The following is a 15,510-nucleotide window of genomic DNA, read 5'->3' as shown; positions in this document are numbered from 1 at the left end:
CCCTTGGAAACAGGAATGGACAATTTGGGATGAGGAGGTACGATTGTTGGAGCCTCGCTGCTCGATTTTTATAGTTGTTGACAGTTGGTGACTATAAAAACGAGCCGCGAGGCTCGATTAAAATTGAATCTTTGCTTCTAAAATTGTCCAGTTTTGTTTGGAAGAGTAGAGCGTTAATTAGAGAGAATTTCTAAAAATTTCTTTAAAATTCTTTTGAAAAAGGATGTATGGTAATTTTTCCCTAATTCGTGCGCACAAAAATGGACAATTTGGGATGAAGAGGTATGATTATTCGAATCTTGTGCTGCTTGATTTTTATAGTAGATGACAATTGATAAGTATAAAAACGAGCCGCGAGGCTCATATCTCTGCTTCCAAAATTGTCCAGTTTTGATTGGAACTTGAGCGTCAATTAGCGAAAATTTACTGTATGTACCAAATTTCAGTGCTTTAAAATTCTTTTGAAAAAGGATGTACGACAATTTCTCTCTAATTCGCGCTCGAATCGCGCCCAAAAATGGAAAATTTGTGAAGAGAAAATGTGACTATAGCGTTCGGCCCGTTGAACTGTGATTACCAGATAGCAGATCTTTATGCAAAATAAAAATTGTCAATGTTAATCGTAGAAAACATAAGTCGAATGAAAATAAGACACAAGTTATGAGCTAGAGAATTCCGTCTCTCCCAATATTTCGTATTAGCTTGCGGCTGTTATTTAAACGCAATGATGCTTGTCTATATCTCATCATCCACAGCAACATTGTATTCAATAATATTATCATTAGACCGCGAATTTTATGCATTTATAAGAAAAGTGGATAGGCGAAATTTCGAACGGTGAAAATATTAAAAGAATTTAAGAACATCCCGTATTATTCTCAACTTGGCACAGTTATTTAAAAGGGAAAGAGAGAAATTTCTATTTGTCTCGCGTTTGTTGCAATCGATGAAGATCGTTTTTATTTTGCATACAGATCCGCGGTCTGGACGCGACTGTTAGGCAACCACAGTAATTTCTCCCTAATTCGCGCTCGGATCGCGCCCAAAACTGGACAATTCGGAGAGAGGATATACGATTATTCGAGGCTTGCGTCTCGTTTTCATAGTCGTTGACAATCGGTAACTATAAAAAAATCGCAAATTCCTTGCAATTGTCCCAAATTGACCACTTTCATGCGCCATCTTTTCGCGAATTAATGAGAAATAACTATAATAAGTTCCAACAACGCCTCGGAATGATCGTCCAAGCGCGAAAGCGTTAAATTCCTACAGATTCGCGTACAGCCCACGTCTTCGAGCACTCTTCAGCCTCGAATAGCTACCCCCGCGAAAGAATAATCAATTTCATCGGCAATCTTTCCCGCTCCCCATGAACCACGCTATGATTTACAAATACTAAAGCTGCTCCGTAGCTGCGAATTACGAAACCTGGTATCCAGAATCCTTCATCAGTGACCTCTCTTTACACCCTCTTAGAGCCTGCAATCGACAGTCTGTAATTTACATCTGTGATTCTGCATCACATCGGCGAATTTTTCCCGACGCTCCGCCGCCTCGCTGAAGCGACCAGTCGAAAGTTCCAAGCCCTGAAGTAACGAGCTCCCTCGGTTCCCACCCTGAATCGGAAAAATCGGCAACCCTCGAGCAGATAAGAGCCACGGTCCGCAGCATCTGCTGGACTTCCTATTTCTACGGGGCAGCGTACACGTAGCAGCGGTCGGTATCATTTCCACCGGCTGATTTATTACATTATTCGTGGCGTCGAAGGCCGGACACAGAGCGTGGCCTCGGAACGAGCAGACCTGTTAATTCGATCTATTTTCTAGCCTGGCTCCTCGGGGGTTGCGTTCGCGAAACGATCGACCGATCGCGAGGCTCGTACGCGTTCTCCGTCCTTGTTCGCCGTGGAACGGGAACGGGAGGAGGGAACGAGAGGGAACGGGAGGGAACGAGAGAGAGAAAGAGAGACCGGTTTAGTCCTTTTGTTCGTTTCGCTCGGACCAAGGAACGAGGAAACTATGGGTTTCTCGTGCACACGGGCTCATCGTCCGTCGCTGCTAGGCCGGATTAATTATGCGCGATAAAGTGCGTCGGACACGTGTAGCTACATGTGCCGTATGCGCGCCTATGTCGCCGTTGCGACGTCACGACCGATCAGATATTTCCTGAAATAATGCCACGGCTACCTCTCTGTCCCTTCCCCCTGCCTCCCCCGCCACGCCCCTGGCCCGTCGCTTCTCCCGCCCCGCAACCCCAACCCCGCGCCATTCCGGGGTTCTGTTCGGGGACTGTCACCGGTGTTCGGGGGTGCGGGTTCCTTGATTCGCTGCGAGGGGGTGAGAGACCAAGTACGCCTCTTGCTCGAAGGATTTTTAGATCGACGGATTAGAGGGTGCGCGCGGGTCCCTGTGTGAGTCATAAGGACTTTCAGGCTTCGGGGCTCGAGATGAACGATACTGTGCTCGAAAGAAATTTTCGTTCATTCCGCGGGGAATTTGCATTGCTGATTTTAAGCCCGGCTCGATGGGCCAACGAGCGGAGGGATGCTTTTTGTGCGACGAAGATCGGACGATTTTCGGAACGCGATTGTTCGCGGCGATATTCTTATCTGCGAACGCGATTAGCTGATCTGCGGTGCACGATTAGCAGCGTGAAGAATGTTTTTATCGAGCAAAATTCGTATTCTGCAAATTCGAGTGATTTCGAGCGAGATATCTAATTTCATGCGACGCGATGGTTAGAGGTTTTTAGTCATTTTTAAGGCGAATACTTTAGAGAAAAAAATTGTAAAATGTTGCAGAGTGTCGGCAAGATGATATACGACGAGGCGACGGAAAAATTTGCAAAAAAAAATTGATGATCGAGTATCATAGCAGAGCGTGGTTTCGATCCACGGACCTCTGGGTTATGGGCCCAGCACGCTTCCACTGCGCCACTCTGCTGTTGTGACTAGAGGCTTTTTAAGTTGAAATGTGACCACTGCCGGAACACAGTGGGAGAAATCAATACTATCCAATTGTGGCAATTAACGTATACGTACAATTTCGCTACATTCCTGGCATGTTCGAAACTTTCTGCTTAAATACTGTCGCAGTGAATTAATGTTCACCTGCTCGAAAAGCAAACTATTTGTAGTTGTTTTTATTCGATCAGCTATATATTTTCAATATTTGTTATTAATGTTAGTTTCGCGCAGTTAACACTTCTACGCGATCAAACGTCGCCAGAGGCCAGCAATATTTATGTAAATTCATGAAATAATTCAACATGTGCGAATATACACATAAAACAAAATAGAAACAACAAGAACAATAACGAAATATTTAATACAATAAATTTAATATTTTTCCTTCGTGTGATAATTATTAAAGCAATCGCCTATGTAATTATTAAAGCATTGCACACGTGTTATGTGAGCGGACATTAAATTGTTAATATCGCATAAACATATGCTTCGATATGAAATTTGTTGAAATGTATTAACACTTTAACTATCGCGTTACTCATGTGTGGGTGACGGAATTATTTACTCGGATTTGAAAATTGTTTTACGCTAATCCGTTATATCTTCCTAATTTGATTAGGATCTGCGAAACGTAAGAATGTTGACAAAGTAATTTCAATTTTATTAAATAATATTTGAAAATTGTTTTACACTAATCCATTATGTCTTCCTAATTTAATTAGGATCTGCGAAACGTAAGAATGTTGACAAAGTAGTTTCAATTTTATTAAATAATATTTGAAAATTGTTTTACACTAATCCATTATATCTTCCTAATTTGATTAGGATCTGCGAAACGTAAGAATGTTAACAAAGTAATTTCAATTTTATTAAATAATATTTGAAAATTGTTTTACACTAATCCATTATATCTTCCTAATTTAATTAGGATCTGCGAAACGTAAGAATGTTGACAAAGTAATTTTAATTTTATTAAACAAGATACTTTCATTTTGTTCAAGTTTTGAAGTTACTGGCGCGGCAGTTAAAGTATTAACGATGCAGTAAACTCTCTCGAATCGTTCTTCAGCTTGTAAATGAAAATGGGGAGAAGAGATACGATTGTTCGAGCCGCGAGCCTCGAACAATCGTATCCCCTCTTCCTAAATTGTCTATTCTCGTTTAAAAGCTGAAGGACAATTTGCGAGAATTTACTGTACTTGCATAATTTATCATTTTACAATAAAGAAATATTTTAATATAGCACTAGAATCATTAAACGACTAAACAATAAATAATTTGCAATCTAGACGTGCAGAGAATTATGCAAAAACGATCTGCAATAAAACAAAATGCCGCGGTGCTATAATTATGCTGCTTAAAAAATTAGACAGCTCGAGAAAAAAAACAATTTTCCATCTAATCACGTGTAAAATGATAGGGAAACGGTTCCCATAGAAGCAGAGTGGCGCAGTGGAAGCGTGCTGGGCCCATAACCCAGAGGTCCGTGGATCGAAACCATGCTCTGCTAGTTGAAGTAAATTTTTTATTTATTTTTTTTTTTTTCTAAACGCGACACACGCACCGACACACTATCCACGAGGAAACTGCGCGCACCGAACGATCTAAATAAATATTCGATTAATTATAAATCACGTAATTTATGTCACACGCTAGTGAACGTCGCGCGCGCAACCCCCACGGCTCGCGCTGAAATAAAAATACTATTTTTAAAGCTGCGATTAATATTTACATACATTAAATATTCATGAAACTTGAGCCAAATTGTGTAATTCTTCGGCTAAAGCAGCTCGAGGGGGCAGATAAAAGTAGAAAAGAAAAAAAAATTTTAATGACCACTTAGCAGAGCGTGGTTTCGATCCACGGACCTCTGGGTTATGGGCCCAGCACGCTTCCACTGCGCCACTCTGCTTGTTGGACACCTTGCGGAAATATTGCGTTTTCCTTGGAAAATCTATTTTCCGATCCTTCGGAACTGTCCCGCCTTTCTCTTGCCATATTCCCTGTCACGTGCGCGAGCGGCCTTATCGTCTAAGAAAACGAATGTCTCTTGTTGCAGTCCGACATCGTGCACCAGAGTGTCTACGAGCTGGTGCATAGCGAGGATCGAGAGGAATTGCAACGGCAGCTGATGTGGAACTCTTTTCTGCCTACCGAGAGCGCCAGTCTGCCCCTTCACGACGCCCTTTCGCCGCAGCACAGCCATCTTCTTGAGCGCAGCTTCACCGTCCGATTCCGGTGCCTCCTGGACAACACTTCCGGCTTCCTGGTAAGCCCGTCGGGCCCAAAAACTGTTTCGACGATCGATAGATCTTGCTAGCTGTGCTCGATCTTTCTCGAAAGCTTTCTTTTCGAGCTTTCGAAAGCTCTAAAAATTACCCTCTCCACTTGGGCGTTTTTGTCAGATTTAGGCTACATCGAGGTTATTCATTTTGTATTTTTGTTTACTTATGTTTGTTGTTCTTTTTATCCTATTCATTCCAAAATAGAATAATTGTCCATTTAGTGGAAGCAAATATTCGTTTGTCCCGGTGGCTCGTAGCGAATAGATGCGAACAATAGAGTTATTTACTGGAGTTATTTATGACTCGACTTGGTATTATATTGTATTATGATTGATAATAGCCTAATGTGATATTATACAGGGTTCCCCGGAAAGAATCATCCGATTTCAAAAATTTATATTTTAAAAAATTACACACAGAAAATTATAATTGAAACACGAATATAACGGGAAATGTGTGAGTTTTTGTTTACAAGTGTTCAATATGACTTCCTTTCGTTACACGTATGATATCATTGCGATATGAAAGTTCTTGCCAAACACGGTGTAATGTATCTCTGGTTATTGTTTGTACAGCATCGCAAATGCGTTTTTTCAGTTCATTTACACTTGTAGGTAAAGGTGGTACAAAGACAAGATCCTTCACAAATCCCCAAAGGAAGAAGTCGCATGGGGTTAGGTCGGGTGATCTCGGAGGCCAACTGTGTAGAACCATATTATCGGATAAACTGCGACCAATCCAACGGTTTGGTACATGAGAAAAAAATAATAAAAAGTAAAACTCGCACATTTTCCCGTTATATTCGTGTTTGAATTATAATTTTCTGTGTGTAATTTTTTAAAATATAAATTTTTGAAATCGGATGATTCTTTCCGGGGAACCCTGTATTATAATATTATATTTTGACTCGACGCTATTTTGGCAACGATTCGGCTCGGCTCGGTGCCGCTGTCGATGGACAGACACTCGAGTTAAATAATCGCGACGGAAGGCTTGCCTTGTCTGTTTGGCAACGGTGCATCCAACGGGAGCAGCAAAAGTGCAGGCGGCCGCGATGCATTGCGAGCGCGCCGCGCCGCGCCGCGGCGAGGACTTCTTCACGCTCGGCATACAAAACAGTAATTAATAATTTCACTGCCGTAAAGGAAAAGAGAGAGGAGGCGGCTCCCTCTCCGCCGCGTCGTCTGTCTGTTTCCTTCTGTTCCGGGTAATTGCTTTTTTCCAGTCGCGCCTCGGATCGTCCTGTTCTTTGTCCTTTCCTGCTCGTACCGGCCGCAGAAAGAACAAGTCATTTGCCAGTGGCCGACTTGCGCGGCCCCACGAAAAAGAGAATCGAATCCGGCATTTTTATCCGGCGATCTTCCGCCTTATAAATCATCCTCGAGTGCGAGTAATTGAAAACACACGTTTCCTTTTTTGCACCAATGAATCTGGCCGCTGAGCATACTTTTCTTAGCTGCTATTGTTTAGATTCGTTTCTTCGGCGTCGTCTTTTAATGCAGCACCGATGAGCTTCCCTCGATGCGCTCGGATTTATAGTTTACTTATTCACGTATGAAACGGTCTGTGCTTTCATAGACGTTTCTTCGGGGTTGAAAGCTTGAAAACCTCCGTGGTCTTGTACCGTACAGAAACATTGAGAAATCTTTAACTGACACGGTACAAGAACACGGATTGACAAAGATTTCTCAATTTTTCTTTGTGGTACGAGACCACGGGGATTTTTATAAACTTTCAACCCCGAAGAAACGTCTATGAAAGCGAAGACCATTTCATACGTGAATAAGTAAACTATAAATCCGATCGCATCGAGAGAAGCTCGTCTGTGCTGCATTAACCCTTTGCCTTACGATTTCATTTCCAATAGCGCGTGCCATAAACGACAACAAGGTCGGTCACACGTCGGACCATTCACGGTTTGGCTGAGCGTTAGAAGTTGTGCGAATCGCAGACGTCTTATGATTTTTATATACATGTGTACGGTGCAGTTAACTTTACGTTGCAAGATGTCCGATAAATAATTACGATCGATTGATCAACGAACAAGAAAGATTTACTGTCTCAAATTATTGATAATATTATTAATGACATTTTTATTTTAATTTATGAATAAACAGATAGTTATGAATATCATCGTCTTAATAAATTTGACAAAAATTTAATAATCTTCAATCGTATGTATGATATTCTTCGTCTGTCATTTTCAGAGCTTATTACTTGTTCCGCGTATCGATTCGTCTCCGTTACAATACTCTCCAAAAATACGCTATTAAATATTATATTAAAAGCGTCTGTTTCCTTTTTGCTTGTATTCAAGTGATCTAAAGTTGCCTCTTTTATTCGCGGAAGCTCCAGTATACTTCCAGATTTTCGGTTGATCATCTTTTTCCTTCCAAATCCACAACTCTGATTATTGATAATAATCTGCATCATCGGTATCATCTTCAATCATCAATTGCTTATAACGTTTTCGTAAAATACGTAAAAAGTCGCTATCACTGTCACTATTGCTACCTAAAAAACCTGCGTAATCATTGCTGGTGATATTATCACTATCATCACGTGTCTCACTGTCCTCTTCAACGCTCATTTTTCGTTTCGAATACATTGTGAAGGGTACTTCTACAATTTCCCTTAAAAAGTAAGTCTGCAGTTACGAATGCGGTAAAGAAAACGAATATCGTGCGCGTCTCTACAACGTCTCTGAGACGTTTTATTCGCACTTGGCACGGCCAAATGTAACGTCTCTGACACGTCTTGTCGATGTATGTCCCGGTCAGTATATCGCGTCTCTGATACGACTTGTTTATGCTTGACCCGGTCGACTTGCCACGTCTCTGACACGACACTGTAAGCTAAGGGGTTAAAAGACCACTTAGACCTCGACTAAGAAAAGAATGTTCTGCAACCAGGTCCATTGGGACAAGAAAGGAAAGTGATGTTTTCAATTACTCGCATTGGAGGATGGGGTTATCTAGATGAGGTTCTCCTCGCTTCGAAGTAATTAAAAAAATAGCGTTATTATTATTATTATTATTGTCTGTCGAACAGCTTCGAGAATGTTAGGATCGTTTTATCAATGGCGCTGATCACCGATTTAGCTGGAAGTTAGCAAGGCTGCAGAACGGAATGCCGGCTATTGGTCAGTTTCCCGCCAAAAACCGTCTAGATCCTCGAAGTTCAGTGTATCTCGCATGCCAGCTCGCAGTTCGAGGCGCATTCCACGAGTACGCAGCTCTCGTTCATTCATTGAAACACGCGGTCACGCGATCACGGATGATACTTTGGCCCGCGGAGGAGTTTTCGTGCTGCTGTCTTCCGTGCATTTGTTATCCCGTGAAAACCTAGCCAGCCGCTCCTCACCCCGCCACCCTTCTGTCTCCCGATCCCCCTTGTTCCCGCAAGGATCTGGAACGCTCGATCGAGCGTCGCGAGAGGGCACGTCGTCGCGAGCTATCGATCGGATTTTTACGACATCAAATTTTCATAATTGCCACCGAGAGCCGTATTTAACCCCGCGGCTCGCGATAATGGAACTTAATTGCGGGGGAAAAGGGTGGTTTTTCCCCGTCCAACTGTAATTACCGCGTTTTTTTTCCTCTCCGGTATCTGGTCGATGGAATTACGGAGGCTTTTTCTTGCCCGGAAGTTGCATTAAACTCTGCGTGTTTGTATATTTTTTTCGCTCTCTCATTTCGTGTAAGATTATAACGCCGACGTTTCTACAGAGGGGGGGCTCCTGCTCCCCGATTCCTCCGTCTCGCGCAGGAGGCTATCGCGGGCCTAAAGGGTCATACTTAGCAACGGGCTCCGTTCACCGAGTCCACTTAGCAGATTCCTCGAACGTAATTTCTTGGCTCCGCCACAGTAGACTCTGCCGCATACAATTGTCCAATTGAAGAGGTGCAAATCACTTTGCATATCATCTTACTTGGATCTTGGATGTCTACAGATCTTCCTCCCCGCATTTCATATTTTGTAGAAACGTATGGCAGAAACGTATCGACACTGGCGACGATTATTTCGACGATTAAAAAGTAATTCGATCATTTGTAAACGAAGACTCGTGCATCTCGTAGAACACCGACTGTCCGTACAATAGAACGGTCACCGAGTCACCGTGCTAGATTTCGTCTTCATTGAGTTGTACGTTAAATGATTCGCACTCAGATTTTTTTTTTGCCTAAGATCGAGATGAACCTGCGCGAAAGGCGTTCGAACGATGCAGAATTATATTAAATTGGTGCGTATAAAATATCGGATTTTTAAGCGAATATATCAAACTGCATATCTTTCTTCGAAAGCTGTTTATTTCATAAAAATATGCTCCATTTGCTTCTTCGTTGAAATGTGACTCTGGCAATGGACAGAGTACGACCATAAACGAGGTTATGCCAGAAACGAAAGCATAACGAAAACAGGAAAACAAATATTTACACGTAAAGAAAATCCGACAATTCATTTGCACCAGCCTAATAATAATACCGCAGCATATCGAGAATAATTTCCATCCCCCATGTTGGTCGCTCGCAGAGGGTGTCGCAGAAAGGGCGCGCGGAAACTGTCGCGTTTCGAAGCAACAGAAGAAACCTGGCACGGCGGTTACGACAGCTGGACGAAACAGAATTCTCGTTTAATTCCCGTTTCTTGCAACCGAGCCGCAGCCGCGGCGAAATTGAACGAGGTCTTCCTGAAAGCCGTATGACGTATTATCTCTCGCCGGAGCGGAGGCGATAAGAAAACGCCATCAGCCCGAAGGGCTGGGAGGGGTGGGGAGGAGGCAAGGGTTTCACGGAACGTAGGTGTCGAGGACGATCCCGCGTGGATTTCGGTAAAAACGGAGGGCGTCGCTGTCGGCGCGAAGGACGCTCGGACTCGGGCCTGGTCTCGGTCCAGGGCCAGGACTCGGGCCCGGTGTCGTTCCCGCCGTAAAGCTTTTACGATTACAGTTTCATTTTCATAAACGTCAGAGCGGCCGGCCTTTTTGCGCGGCCAGCCCGCGTTGGGCCCGTTCGTGTTCCCCGCTCTGCCCTTTATAGCCGCTCGCGCGGTTGTCTTTGTTCCGTTAACTTCTGTATTCGCTGGCTGTTTGCCGTAAGATAATTAGTGTTTTGCCGGGACGCGGCTCTGAGGCCAGCAAAGGCAGCGGCTGGTTTTGTCCGGGTCTTGATTTACGCGCGTTTTCGTGGACGACGGGCGACAACGACCATCGATGGACAGGTCCGAGCAGAGTCTCGGCTGCGTTTCCACGAGATCCGACAGCCTTCTCGACTCCTTCTGCTTTCTGCAGAAGGACGAATCCTGGACGTTCGTCCTTCGTCGCTTTCTAGATAGATCGTCGTTTAGCCGGCGTTCGACGCTGTTTCGCGTCGGCACGAAGGACGCAGGACGTTCCTTGAGAACGCATTCATCGAGCGCATGAACGAGATACTCTTTTCTTGCAGCGTTTGGACATCAGAGGACGCGTCAAGATCCTCCACGGCCAGAACAGGAAGACCGAGGAACCACCCCTGGCTCTGTTCGCTCTTTGCACCCCGTTCGGGCCACCCTCCCTGCTAGAAGTCCCGCAGAAGGACGTCATGTTCAAGAGCAAACACAAGCTGGACTTGGCGTTGGTCTCCATGGACCAGCGAGGGAAGATGCTGTTAGGCTACTCGGACGCCGAGCTGGCGAACCTCGGTGGCTATGATCTAGTCCATTACGACGACTTGGCTTACGTTGCCAGCGCCCATCAAGAATGTAAGAACGTTTTAAGAGCTTTTGTTATTGTTCGAACGACGCGCGAGTTCTGTGATTCTCATCGAAACTTTCGTTTGGTTGCAGTGTTGAAGACTGGCGCGTCGGGAATGATTGCCTACAGATTCCAGAAGAAAGATGGCGGCTGGCAGTGGCTGCAGACTAGTTCTAGACTGGTCTACAAGAACTCGAAACCTGACTTCGTCATCAGCACGCACAGACCTCTCATGTGAGCGTATTTTACGGGATTAAATAGGCTAGGAAAATTTTGTCTACAGAAAAGTCTCCCTAATTGACGCTCGGATTGGGCACGAAAGTGGACGATTTGGGAAAAGGAGATACGATTATTCGAGTCTTGTAGCTCGCTTTTTTTGTTATAAATTATACTATATTATTATTATTATTATACTATAAAAATTAATATATTAATATTATACTATAAAAACTGATATACTAATATTATAGTATAATATACTAATACACTAATTACTATACTATAAAAACTAATATACTAATATTATACTATAAAAATTAATATACTAATATTATATTACAAAAAATAATATGTTAATATTATATTATAGTATAATATACTAATTATTATACTATAAAAATTAATATACAAATATTGTACTATAAAAATTAATATACTAATATTATACTGTAAAAACTAATGTACTAATATTATAATATAACATACTAATATATTAATTATTATACTATAAAAACTAATATACAAATATTGTACTATAAAAATTAATATACTAATTATTATACTATAAAAACTAATATACAAATATTGTACTATAAAAATTAATATACTAATAATATACTATAAAAACTAATATACTAATATTATAGTATAACATACTAATATATTAATTATTATACTATAAAAACGAGCAGCAAGTCTCGAGTAATCGTATCGCTTCGTCAGACTTCTCAATTTTGGGCTATCAGTTCCCATAATTCTTTCGATCAGGTCGAAAATTGAATGTCTGAGCAGACCTAGGCTCCTTGGAATCTCCGCTGTCCGAAGATCATGCAGCTCATAACTGTCGACCAGTTGTACATTAACCCTTTGCACTCTCGAAGCCGTATTAACTGTAAATTTAAATTAACTCCTCTGACTCATGGTATTTCCATTCTAATGACAAAGTGCATTTTATGCATATGAAATTGAGCCTTGCGACTATATACAACGGTTAGACTTTTATCAATCTTTTATATTCAAGCTTCGATATTATAAAAATCATCTTGGAACGTGCTGTAACAATTTTAACGGTGCCTCAGAGTCACCACGCGAGTGCAAACGATCAACCCTTTGCACTCGAAGCCATTTTAACTCTGAATTCAAAATAATTTTTCTGACTTACGGTATTTTTATTTCTATTGATTCAAATGCATTTTATATATGTGAAATAAAATTTTGTGACTGGTATAACAATTACACTTTTAACAGTTATTCAAGTATAAACAAATTCGATAATGTTGAAATTATTTTGAAACGTTATATAACAATTTTTTAAACGGTGAGTCGGAGTCACCACGCGAGTGCAAAGGGTTAATTTCCTCCCAATCGACACTCGCTCGTCGCGCCACGACATAAAATTGCCACGATCGACCGTTTTACGAATTGAGATATCCATTGTTTCTCGTCCAGGGAGGAGGAGGGCAGGGATCTGCTGGGAAAGCGGACGATGGACTTCAAAGTGAGCTACTTGGACGCCGGCCTGACCAACAGTTACTTCTCGGACAGCGACAGCCTGACCGGCTCGGTGATGACACCGACGCTTCCGACGCAGCCGACGTCCCAGCGAGTGAACAGGCGGTACAAGACGCAGTTAAGGGACTTCCTGTCGACCTGCCGGAACAAACGTACCAAACTTTCCGCGCAGTCGTCGGTGTCGCCGCCGGTGACGCCCACGGTCGCGTCCGTGGATTATCTCGCGGCGGATACGAGCGCGGCCGCGGCGGTCGCGGCCGCTTACAGCAACTTGAACACCATGTACCCGACCCCGTACGCGCCTACGGCGGTCGCGGCCAGCACGGATCCTTCCCTGACCACGTACATCGGCCACACGGGCAATTACCATCAGACTTTATATCCGGCGACCGCGCTGGACAATAGGTACGCTTCCGATTGCTTAATGGGCCAAGGTGGCGTCTCTCCTGTATCCACCGAGCCTCCTCTAGACTCCAAGACGCGTTTCACGACACGCGTCTGCGAACGCGCTATCAAACGAGACGGTTTCCATGGCGTTTTATAGCCTTGGTCGAAATTAAAGACACGAAGCGTTCGCGTCGAGGCTGTTTAGACTTTGCGTCGAACTAACGCCACTGAACTGGACACCGCGTCGAAAAGTGCGCAAATTAGCCACTGAAAGCTTTGGGTATTCCAAAAATGTCTCGCAATCCAGAAAAGGTGGGTTCCTGAGGTCATTTACAATAACTTTTTCCTTAACGAAAATGCAATCCACGGCTTCGTTTACGAGTTATTTGCGAAAAACGGCGACCAATGAGAGGCGAGCTCGGGTAGCGCGGGGCGGGCCGAGCGCACGAAGCCCAGTCCCGCTCATTGACCCGGCCGCCTCGCGCCTCTCATTGGTCACCGTTTTTCGTTAATAACTCGCAAACGAAACCACGGATTGCATTTTCGCTAAGGAGAAAATTACTTCAAATGACCTCGGGAACCCCGCATTTCCAGATTACGATACCCTTTTGGGACACCCTGTACACAGATGTCATCGAATAGATGCCGTCTCTATCCTATGGTCGTAACGAAAGTGTCAAGAGAATCATTCTCAATCGAAATCGCGTTAGCGTCTACACCGTCTAGGTTACACCCCGCCTTGAAGAACCTCCCCCGATTCCACCGTGCTAATAGAAGTCTCCCCAATGACCCAGGTACCTCACAGCAGCCACGGAGAACCTGTTCCAGTACAGGCCACTGGGCTCCTACTACCCGGAGTACCACACGAGCACGGCGTACAACGGGTTCATCGACGTCTCCCTTCCGACCTACGAGACGCACCAGCTGACCAGCAAAGCGGAGGAGAAGCTGTACTGCCAGCAACTGGGCGAATCTCCGAAATACGGCTACGTGGAGACGAGACACCCGAGCAGCGTCAGCGGGTCGCCGTACGCGGCCAGTCCTGTCGCCAGTGCATCCGCGATGCACACCGCGACCACGGACATCAACATCGTTCGAGCCGGAAGCAGACACTCCCTGGAGGGCGGAGCCTCCTCGAGCAACTCCGCGGGGAGTTCGCCTGTAACCGGGCCGACGAACGGCGTCCTCACCCCGAAGATAGAGGACGTGAAGCCGGAGGTGTACGGGAACGAGGCGCCCAGACAGACTGTTCTGATGTGGGGCGCGCCTCCGTCCCGCACCCCTCCGAGGAACAACGGCAGCTACAGCCCCCCGACACCTCACTCGACCCACTCGTCCACGCATTCGACCAACGCGAACGCCGGCGACCCCCTAAAGTCCCTAGCCGAGATGAACTCGATGAACGGCGAGTGCAAGTGGAGGCAAACGTCGCCCAGCGAGCCCCAAACCACGGCGCCAAGCTCTCCAAGAACTAAGGCGCAACCCCAACAGCATCAGCATCATCAGCAGCAGCAACAGCAGCAACAACAACAGCAGCAGCAGCAGCAGCAACAACAGCAACAACAACAACAGCAGCATCAGCAGTACCCGGTGACCACGTCACAGTATCAAGCGGCAGCGGCTGCCGCGGCCGCGGCCGCAGCCGCGGCGGCCAGCACTATCGGATACGCGCACTCTCATCCTGGCCATGGCCATGGGGAAGCGGGCTCCGAGGTATGGCAAGGAGTGCAACACCATCACCACTACCAGTACTATCCCTACCACCATCACCACCCCGCACCACCAAGGCACGCGCCCCAGTGAGTGTCACTGCTGCCTCACAAGTTTTTTATGGTCGATCTTAGCTACCCTCGCCGACGGGGGATCTCTTAGACCTTTTGATCGCGGTTTGAGGATCATGAGATTTGTTACTTGAACGAGAACGTTGTCGAGCCGCGCATGCATGGTAGGAGTAATGCACGAGAGTTTGCCGGATTGGACCGATTGAACGTCGCAGGATGATGAAATTGTTTTCGCCGATAGATCCGAAATTACTCTTTCGAAGAGATTAATCGTTGAACCGTCGGCCATTATGGAAATCCTGATTTTTATAAAGCAGTTCGAGAAAACCCGAAAGAGGGGGCACGTTCAGTTTACCGACTGGGACAATATTTTCTGGTTATAAATGCCTAGTAATTGGATAATAATGATCGTGAACAATTTCGTCGTTGCGAGACGTTCGATTCGAGGGCGGTCGGTCGATCGTATGCGTTTGTGTGTTGCATGCCCGCGTTATGATTTTCCGATCGGTACTAGTTGACGCATCTTATCATTTTTGTCACTGCACAGAGAGAGAGAAGCGGTAGCTCGAGGGTATCGATGGAATTATCGACTAGTCGATTAGCTGGTTAATGTATGTGAAATAGGGCAGA

The 15,510-nt window shown here is 44.7% G+C and overlaps 1 protein-coding gene and 3 non-coding genes across 5 annotated transcripts in view; 2 read left to right on the top strand and 2 right to left on the bottom strand.

The window, feature by feature from the left end:
- The window catches only part of ss (aryl hydrocarbon receptor spineless), a 252,363-nt gene that overhangs the window by 233,600 nt on the left and 3,253 nt on the right, over window positions 1–15,510 (top strand). Inside the window, exons 5-9 of one of the 2 annotated variants that reach the window (XM_033473395.2) lie at window positions 5,025–5,234; window positions 10,695–10,989; window positions 11,074–11,215; window positions 12,650–13,117; window positions 13,894–14,898. In XM_033473395.2, coding sequence (XP_033329286.1) covers window positions 5,025–5,234; window positions 10,695–10,989; window positions 11,074–11,215; window positions 12,650–13,117; window positions 13,894–14,898 — 2,120 coding nt within the window. The remainder of the gene's footprint in view (window positions 1–5,024; window positions 5,235–10,694; window positions 10,990–11,073; window positions 11,216–12,649; window positions 13,118–13,893; window positions 14,899–15,510) is intronic. The other variant, XM_076520512.1, reaches the window with a different exon arrangement.
- On the bottom strand, window positions 2,871–2,942 carry TRNAM-CAU (transfer RNA methionine (anticodon CAU)). The gene has a single exon. It is a non-coding gene; the product is annotated as a tRNA-Met (tRNA).
- TRNAM-CAU (transfer RNA methionine (anticodon CAU)) lies at window positions 4,404–4,475 on the top strand. Its single transcript has one exon. It is a non-coding gene; the product is annotated as a tRNA-Met (tRNA).
- On the bottom strand, window positions 4,806–4,877 carry TRNAM-CAU (transfer RNA methionine (anticodon CAU)). Its single transcript has one exon. It is a non-coding gene; the product is annotated as a tRNA-Met (tRNA).

The sequence above is a fragment of the Megalopta genalis genome, chromosome 3, assembly GCF_051020955.1.
Source record: "Megalopta genalis isolate 19385.01 chromosome 3, iyMegGena1_principal, whole genome shotgun sequence".
Lineage (NCBI taxonomy): Eukaryota > Metazoa > Arthropoda > Insecta > Hymenoptera > Halictidae > Megalopta > Megalopta genalis.
Note: the sequence above shows the minus strand (reverse complement) of the source record. Positions and strands in the feature narration are given on the sequence as shown.